The sequence below is a fragment of the Lissotriton helveticus genome, chromosome 3_1 (genome assembly GCF_964261635.1).
Source record: "Lissotriton helveticus chromosome 3_1, aLisHel1.1, whole genome shotgun sequence".
Taxonomy (NCBI): domain Eukaryota; kingdom Metazoa; phylum Chordata; class Amphibia; order Caudata; family Salamandridae; genus Lissotriton; species Lissotriton helveticus.
Window position 1 is genome coordinate 1,580,398,847 of NC_136061.1, and position 10,021 is coordinate 1,580,408,867.

The 10,021-nt window shown below is 43.4% G+C and overlaps 1 protein-coding gene across 1 annotated transcript in view; it reads left to right on the forward strand.

Moving 5' to 3' along the window:
- Positions 1 to 3,537, forward strand: part of LOC144825058 (nicotinamide N-methyltransferase-like) — a 249,833-nt gene extending 246,296 nt beyond the window's left edge. Inside the window, exon 3 of the mRNA XM_078683969.1 lies at positions 2,738 to 3,537. Coding sequence (XP_078540095.1) covers positions 2,738 to 3,161 — 424 coding nt within the window. The 3' untranslated portion in view covers positions 3,162 to 3,537. The remainder of the gene's footprint in view (positions 1 to 2,737) is intronic.
- Positions 3,538 to 10,021: the final 6,484 nt, after the last annotated feature.

Below are 10,021 nucleotides of genomic sequence, written 5' to 3' on the forward strand. Positions count from 1 at the left end.
TTCCCCACTGCACAGATTACCCCCAATCTTTCAATGACAACCAGAATCTACAGTTTTTATGGAACAAGACCTCCTGCTACCTCCAATGAGTGCCACACAGTGGGATTGCTGAAAGGAGGTGGGAAGCTACTCCCCCTTTCTCCACCAATATGCAAATGGTGGAGATAGGGAGTGTGGCCTCTGACAACCTCTCAGTAATCCAGCTTGTGAGTCTTAACGAAGGTAACAGAAGGGGTAGATGGACCGCAAGGACACTCAAGAGCCTAGGGAACTTCATCCCCCAACTAGTATTGAGCCAGTAGACACATTTGCAGTGTGGTGGAGAAAGGGGGCGGGACCTCCGTAGAGTTAATGGGCTTTTTAAAAAATAGATATTTTATAAGGGACGGGGTCCCAGGGCCGATTTCAGCACCAGGGACCCATCCCCTGGGTTGAGATATTTTAAGAATAGGGAGGGGGGCCTCATGGACCCCTCCCTGAGCCAATTTTGGCCCCAGGGAGCCCATGCCCCTGTCCTTTATTTTGTTAGGTTTTATAACATGGGAAGGGGCCATGTTGCCCCCCTCCTGGGCCGAATATGGCCCTAGGGACCCCATCCCCTGGGCATTGCCACAGTACTAGGTACCCTGCTCCCACCCACTTTTTTCATGTTGGGGACCACAAGGGTATCCTGAAGGAACCCGCAGTCCCTGCTGGCTCCCGCCTTCTGCAGGAGCCGGCATTGATTTTGGACAGAGGGAGCTGCTGAACATAAAGCTCCATTTGTCCAAAAGAAATTCTGCTGTGCTTCAAGTAAGCAAAGTATGTTATGTGCTCTTACTTGCTCAAAGCAGGACAGTGTTTGCTATGGCACCATTCCCACCAAGCCATAACAAACTGCTATGTCCCGAGGGTAGGACATTGCTGGAGCCAGCCATGGGGGCTGGTGGTCTCCAGGGTCATCTAGGGCTCCAGGAGAGGGGCCCCCTCCTTTCTTTGAATTTTACCTGGGGAGTTGGTGGTCCCAGTGCTGCAGGAGGGGCACACATCCATGCTATTAATTTGTGAAAAGACCCGGGGAGGTGGTGGTCTTCAGGGGCCATGCGGCCTCCCCCATATTAACTATATGTGAAGTCCAGGGGTAGTGGCCATTTCTAGGCTGCCATGTGGTCCATGCACCTCCCCCTCATTATTTTAAAAAAAAGGCTCAGTGAGGTGGCGTCTCCAGGGCTGGTGGGTCCGCGCAGCCTCCCATTGATAAAAGTTAAAGCCTTAGGGATGTGGCGGTCCCTGAGTCTGGGAGGGAGCCCAAGAGGCCCCCTCCAATAATGAAATAAACAAGCCCTGGGGAGGTGATGTTCCTTGGGTTCGGGGTGCCATGCGCCCCCCCCGCATAAATCATAACAAAAAACCCTGGGAGGTGGTGGTGAATAATTAACCCCAAGGAGGAGGCCCCATGTGCCCCTTTTGCTTTATTTTGAACATATCCCAGGATTTGGCCCACTGGGGGGTTTCAAATAAAAGATGTGCGGGAGCCTGTGCATCTTTTATTTTTACATGTTGCCATTGATTTATGGATCCCCCTGAAAATTTGCAGCAACATTTAACAGAAATGCTTTTAAACCCTGGCGGGGTCCCTGTGGGACTCCCCCCACCATATCTGGGGGCCTAGGTATTGCTACCCTGCCTCTTCTCTTTTTGTTTACAATTTATTTTTGTGGGACTTGGCGTTAAGCTGAGTCCCAAGTGGGTGGCCAACACAAATTTTAGAAGGATCCACGAGTCCACTGCAAGAATCGCCTCTCCAGATATCTATATTTTTTAAACTTAAATATCCCAAAAACAACTAAAGGGATTGACACCAAACCACAAACATTTTGCTTTCTTGGCCAACATCTATTTTTCTGCCAAATTTGGTGTAATTCTGTTTAGTAGTTTGGGCTGTAGACGTATTCCAAAATGAAAAATCCCAATAGACAGAACAGGGGGAAAGGGCACGCTGGGACCCCCTCTTTTTTCTCAGCCCCTGCTTGACGGATCACCCCAAAACGTTTAACAAAGCAGAAAAAAAAGAGATGTTTTTTGAAAATTTCATGAAGATTCATCGAGTGGCATTAAAGGTTCCGGCAAAACAAATATGATTTTCCTATGGAAACTTTGGTCCTCACTATAACTACCTACTAGCTACGGGAGTGCTATATATAGCACTCCCGTCCAGCTAGTCATAGACTCTGAAAACAATTCAATTCATGATATAGTTCATTCATCCAAATATATGTATTTTTTACACATGCACTGTTGCTGAGACAGTCAGCACATGTGTAATTATGTACAAGAAGGAGCAATGCCTACAGAAGAACAGTATCTTCATGGTGATGGCAGTTAATTCTCTTTTAGCCATTCAGAACAAATAAATCACTGACTCAGCAAGAACTGCAGTATTTTTAGTATCAAAATCTCAGCTGGTTCCATGAGCAAAAACCCTAACCCAATGGACCTTACTCCACAGAGCCATAAGGTCACTGAAACAACTCTCTCCAGTAAGCCAGAAATAATTTAACAGGCATAGTTATTTAAGATGCAATTGCTTTAGTAGCTATTGCGAGGTAGACAGGAGGTCACAAACAGATTCTTTAGTAGTAATTAAACATAACAATTGCAAATTGAATATTTATAGGAAATGCTTGCATATTCAAGAAATGCTGTTGAGCATCAACATGTTCCTAATGTACACTAAATTTTGTAAATTCATTTTTAGGACTAAATGTGCTGAGAAAGAAAAGAAGATAAGAGCAACAGTCAAACAAGTTGTAAAATGTGACGTCACGAAGAACGATCCGCTGAATCCGGTCGTCTTGCCACCAGCAGACTGCCTGGTCACTTCATTGTGCTTAGAAGCTGCTTGCACAGATTTGAACAGCTACACTCAGGCCCTTAGAAATATCACAACACTGCTAAAAACAGGTGGTCATCTAGTAATGATTGGAGTCAGTGGGAGTACCGGTTACAATGTTGGTACAAAACTATTTCCTGATTTAAACCTTGATGAAGAGTTTGTAAAGAACACAATTACTGGTAATGGGTATGCTATCAAGGAAATGAAGATAAATCCCATTTTTCGTAAGGGAAGGTCTTCCGCTCTAAGGTTTTTCTTTTTGCTTGCACAGAAAACATCTAATTAAACCAGTAGTATAAAATAAAGCATTTTTGGAAAGGTTTAAGGAAGTGGTTTGGTTTGGGCACATGAGAGCCTGAAAATATTTTCTTTTTTTTTTCTTATTACATTTTTATTAAGAACAATAAAAAGGGTAATTACAGTGGTGCATCAGTATTGAACAGTGTATACAGTCCTGAAATTAACAAAGCATTAACCCAGTCCGTTATAAGAAGATACATCATCGCATCCAGGGACATAATACATGCGTGAACATACAGACATCAGTGTTTGACCCACTACTAGTAGAGCCTGGTACATACAGAATTTCAAAACATGCAGTGGTTTACAGCATCGTCTGCAGCTCGAAAAGCGGAGTAAGACCCCCAACCAAATCAACACCATCAGGCAGGGCCATCACGCTCAGTTTCACCTGTCTCCTTACCAACTAAATAGTGCTGATACAGCCCCTTAAGCTTTTAGGACGATTCTGGGGTGGTAGCAGATCACTATATAGTTCTGACTGCTTATTGCAATATACCATGGGCCTCATTTATGAGGCTGTGGGTCACTTTTATGCTGCTGGTGCGTCACTTTTTGTGACGCACCAGTGGCGTAAAAAATGCACCTTGTTGCGCCATATTTACAAAGTGATGCATCTAGGTAGATGCATCACTTTGTAAACCCCTGCGCAAAAGTATACCTGCGCCAGGTGTAATGTATGCAATGGGGGCGTATTGACGCAAGAAAGGTCGTAGAAGTGACGCAGTGAAATCTATGAGATTTCACTGCGTCACTTCTAGGACGCCGTTGCGTCAAAATCTTGCGCCTACCTCACAGCAGGCGTAAGACTGACGCAGGCCCTTTCACATGGGGCTTGCCCCATCTGAAAGGATGCATTGCTGGAGTTGCGTCACTTTTGTGACGCACTCCAGCAATGCGTCCCTTTTGCGCTTACAGATACGTCAGAAATACTGACGTATCTGTAAGTCCTTGCGCAATGATGCGTCATATTGTAAATATGATGCATCATTGGGGTCGCAAGGAGTGTGCAATGAAAAGTGACGCATCGCTGTTTTCTCGCAGCGATGCGTCACTTTTCATAAATGAGGCCCCATATCTTTAGACCAGTCTACAACAGAAGGCGCTGGCCCCCAACACCGTTGCAGTGCAATATTGCGCTTTGCAAGCAATAAACCCATGTCTATTAATCGCCGTGTACCTTTCTGCAATTGCCTTCTGTAACCCAACAATGTCAAGAGCGGGTCCAATGGCAGCGAAAGGCCAGTGATTTCACTCAATGTTTATCAAAGTAGCTCCCAGTATTTCGCGATCGCTGGGCACGAACAGGCGATATACAAGAACCCAGCTGGGCCGGCACTACAGCGCTCACATTCTGTGGAATCTCGTAAACCATATCGATGAAACCTCTCTGGCGTATAATAGACTATGGAGGAATTTAAAATATATAAGAATGGTGTCTCCTGTTCAAGGAGACATGCTGCTTGAACTTACAAACATGTCATCGACAGCCACCCCAAGTTCATTCTGCAATTCCAACCTAGCTTTAGTGAAATGATTCCTACGGTAATCCTGTGATATTTTATATATGCCGGAAACTATCTGACATGGGGACTCGGCATGCAGCAGAAAAGAAAAGGATGCTAACTCAGGCGGTTCCAACATATCCTCCCTGAGTATCTCACAAATAGCATGCCTCACTCTGTGAAAATGAAACTGCTCTAGCGGTGTACAGGCGTTCCCTTCAACCTCAACCTCAGCCCACCCGCGAAACTTGCCTTCAGAGAACAGATCCCCAATTTTGGTAATGTTAATTGTAGCCAGGGCAGGGACCAATTCACTTTCTCTGCATACCAGCAATCAGTGGCACTACTCCACCGGAGTCATGGCGGAGTATGGGACAGTGCCCGGTCCGCCTGTCTCTTTAACAGATTCTGCCAAGCATGGGTTGGAGGCAGTGGTAGAAGTGGGCGGGAACGGAAGGGCACGGCGTGCCCCTACTTCTACAAATTATTTCAGTCCATTCCCCTACTTCTTACTTTCCACAAAGCATCCCGGGACGGCAAGAATAGTCCTACTTAAAAACGATAACTTTTTTTTCCCATTTGATTCCAGGGGCTGCCCGCACTTCTCTGTTGAACTCCAGAGGCTGCAGCAGCCCCTCCCTGAGCTCTCAGACTGTGGGCAGGCCCATTGTCATTCCGATTGAGGCCGATTAGCCCCTTTCGAATGACAATGCGCCCACCCTTTGCCTTTAGCACAGGGGTTCCCAATCTGTGCGCCGTGCGGCACCCTGGTGCGCCTTTAAAACTAAACAGGGGCGCCGCGAACAGATGCTATAATTATTAATTATGTAAGTCCTCTAAGTCAAAGTCTCGAGTAAACTTTTAGCTCAAATTTCAGTTCTCATCAGCCCGGGCGTGCTGAGATGCCAACGAATGCATCAGTGTGAAAGGCTGTTTGAACTCTGAGGCAGAAGCTGCACAACATTCGTAAGGAGTATTTCACTGCAAAATATACGTTATGTTTTTTACCACGCAATATGAAACCAATTGCCTTGAATAGACACCAATAGAAAGTAGGTTGCATCACTCACACGCATAGATTATTGATGCTGTTTGTTAGTCATTTTAACTCCAGCTGCACTAAAATTCCTGATTTTTGTTGATGGCTGAGTAAAGGTGTTTCTGTCTGAAGTCAGTAGAGGGCTGTGTCTTACAGGAGCCAATCGAGCTACTAAATGTTGCATGCAGGCCTCGTGGGCCAAGGTGGGCGTTTGGAGGGCTGGGGTGGGGTTGGCGGTGGATGGGAGATTCCAGCAAACGTCTCAGCATGTATCACTAATTTGGGGTGTTATGCAGGTACCACCAGAGATGGTATCAATGTTTAATTTGGTAGCTGCGCATGTTGAGGGGGATTTGGGTATGATAAACTGCACAAAAGAACAGACACTTCCCTGCTAAGTTCCTAATTGTCCCAAGGATTGTATATGAACAGCAGGGTCTGGAGCTGTGTAGTGGACTGGACAGAAGGCTGTTTGCCAAAATAAATTTCAGCTGGTGTGAAATTTAACAGCATTGGGCCAGCGAGCCTAAAGCTACAGCTCTTGAGGTGGATGCTAGTAACTCTGAGTGGGCAGTCTGTACAGCAGTCTCACAGAACTGAGTTACTTCTTGGCACTATGTGAACTTTGCTGTGGTTTTTGTAGCTTTTAAAAATTGCTTTGTTCGGAGCCAATGGAATTAAACATCCCGTAAAGTGAATAGATTTTTGAGAGGCAAATGCTCTTTTGCTCAGTCTCTTACCCTCTCTTTTGAGAGTGCCGAGTTTTGCCACTTTTGCTTTTGTGCACTTCACACAGACCACCGAGTACTGTACCACATCTGACTGATTTAGATGACTAGTGACCTGTGTCCAAATTATGGAGTGTGATCTTTTTCCTACAACATAACATTTCATCATTACTAACATAATGCTATTTTGGGATCTTTAGTGCCATTGAGGCATTGCACAAAGGTGTCATGTTGTGTCTTGGCTCTGCCCAGTGGAGTGTTCGTCCATTGGCTTTTTGGGTAGATTTGTTCATGTTCACTCGAGTGCTTGCATTGAACTGGATGACAAATAATTTGCTAACTATACTACTCTACATTCACCCTACTGCTGCTGGCATGCATTGGCACATTAAACCAATCTTGCTAAAGGTGTAAATGAGAAATATTTAAGTCGTCCCCCATCCATCACCTGTTCCACTTGGCTCCCTGGAATGAGCTCCTCTAGAGGCAATTTTTTAAAACAAAAGATAGTTAAAAAAAATCCATATGAAGACCTCAGGTTATTGTTTATGGCTTACTTAGCAAATTCAAGTGTTTCATTAAACAGCTGTCATATTTTGAATTTGTTACATCCATGATTATAATACCTTCATCTGCTTCATCCCAATTATTTTCAAGGTGAAAAATGGAAGTAGCCCTAAATCTGGGCTTACATCCCTTCGCCCACAAAAAAAGTAAAATAATGGGGAGTCATGGCCAATGCCAATAGGTCAAGGGAGCCGTAGGTCAAAAAGGTTTGGGAACCACTGCCTTTAGCATATCAAGTGCCAGTGAGATCGGAGTTGGTGATTACAGAGGGCTTTCCCCAGAGTACTGGGGGGAACATGACACCTTGTGTAATTTGTCAATGTTGTACATGGAGTGAACTGGGCAGGAGCAGTGACCAGACAGAAGAGGCAACAGGAAAGGAGAGGTACTAGGCCAGGAGAGGTGACCGGGCAGGAGAAGTAACGGGCAGGAGAATTAACAGGGCGAGAGAGAAGTGACAGGCAGGAGAAGTGACGGGGCAGGAGAGTTGACGTGTCAGGAGCAGTGATGGGACAGGAGAGGTGACAGGAAAGGAGAGGTGATGGGGCAGGAGAAGTGATGGGGCAGGAGAAGTGAAAGAGCAGGAACGGTGATTAGGCATGGGCAGGAGCGGTAACCAGCAGTAGCAGTGAACAGATAGGGGCAGTGAACGGATAAGAACAGTGTTTTAATTACATAACGTTATAAGCTGTAACTGGTCAGTGAAATGCTAAACGTACTAAAAATGTGTATGTTTTGCTATTTCTAGCCACACCCCTGATGCCGCCCACTGATTCAATCTTCGGTTATTCCCGCCCCCTGATTCTCCACCCACAGTTCCCCTACTTTTTTTTTCCCACTTCGACCACTGGTTGGAGGATTAACGGAATCCAAAATACCAGCCCGTTTAGACGGAGCTTGAAACAACAGCAACGGGAGAGTAGAGGGCGCCGCCGCAACTCTCTAAATCTACAAATACAGGAGGCTAGCCTACCAGTGGACCTAGTGGTAAGCATGTGAACTTTACAACACACGATAGTATTATTCTAAATCCGGAGCCCCGAGGTCCCCCGTGGAATAGTGTAGTGTGAGAGTGTCCCATTTGACACGCAAACATTTCCCGTCCCAGGCTAGCTTCACTAATAAAGAATGAATGACCTTGAAAATGTGCGCAGGGAGCACCATCGGACTATTTAAGAACAAGAATTAAAATCTTGGGAGCACCGCCATCTTCATGATATGCGACCCAATAGAGACAAGGGCAAGCGCATCCAGCGTAATGTTTCTATTGTATTGACCCAATTCATTTAGCACTCTATGGCATGAAATATTGAAATTGATATTTGTGACCTTACTGTCTAACAATGTTTCAATATGGCATAACATCTTTAGCTTTTCTATGTAGTTGTCTTATTGTGTCTGTCTTTAATCTATTTGCTAATTTAGGCCAACTCGTTAAACAAAAATCCTAGGTGAATCACTGAATGGGTAATTTTGAGCAGGATGTCTGGGGTGACGGGCACACTACTTCTGTCACACCAGCTACTGAGGCCCTCCATCCTTATATATTCTGTCACCCAGCTCATTTCATTTTGTACTATGAAGTGTTTACTTCTGTTTTGGATGGAGCCTCTTTGGGCAAAAACTGACCTTGAGCTTGCCTTTCCGTTTCAGCAGACAGATTAGCATTCAGAATTTCCTTAGCAGCAAATTTGACTATTATCCCCTAATATGCATCGCCTGTCTCAAGTGCATGGCATTGTGGGGGACGTTTGTGGACCTTTCCTGACGGTGATTACCATGGTGTACTTGGAGGTCCAGTACAGAAAAAAACAGCAACAAACGGTGTTGGAAGGGCTGTCCTGGATAAGGGTTCCTATTCCATGCTATTTTCAAGAGGTTAAATATCCACAAATAAAAAAACCCTAAAGGCTCACTATTTGCATTTCTAATGCTTGTGTACTTTGAATCGTATTTGTTCTGAAAAATGTCAAATGCAAATAATTATGATGGGTAAATCATTTTCAACTGAAAGCAAGGTAAAATACCCAGGCAAAACAAACAAAACCAATCTGGCAGAAACGAGTTTAGAGAACACAAAAAAGAGCAACATGAACAAAAAAATATGATAACATATAAAATTTAATTATAAAAATATTCATGATACAGACATGATCAGTGTTTCATAAAATGCAAATATTTTTAAAAAAGATCAAATAAACACAAATTTCCAAATTCCAATAGTACACAAATGATCCTGAGAAACAATAAATATTTATGATAATTCCCAGAATTAATTGGAAAAATTGAAGACTGTCGACGCGTTTCGACACATACAGTGTGTCTTCTTCAGGACAATTTCAGGTGATTTCTACAATTAAAAAAACAATGATTTGAAAACGCTCTTCCATATGTACAATAAACACATATTTTGATAACTAGTTGACATAGTAATGTTCCATTATTAGTGCCAGATGGTTATTGATATAAATTATTGTTACCGTCTAGAAAATACCCTACTCTAATAAATACATATATACATACATATATACAATATTTACAACCATAATACATTATATTCATAATCAGAAATGAATCAAGGATAAACAACAGTGAGGATTTCAGAAAGAAGATTGATAAGTTTAACAAACACAGGTACTGGTGCTAGGAAACCCCTTTGGAATCTAATTTGTATATTATAGGGAACGATGTAAAACGTATTAAGAATACACCAAAAATCATGGTGTATAGAATACTTATTGAAATTGTCTATATACTGAATTAAATTTATTGTATTCGCTCAGTGTCTAATTATTAGTGAGTTTGGACACCTTGGCCCTACTATCTCTAATTTCAGGAGTTCAGGTTATCTTACATTCACATTTGAAAGCAGTGTTTCTTGTGTTCAAAGACAGGAAAAAAGATAATACTTTAAAAAATGATACACCTCAACTATTTAGTATCAGCTAGGCTTCAAATTAACTGCAGCCTACAAAAAAACAAAACAACAACATAGATAGTTATTGCT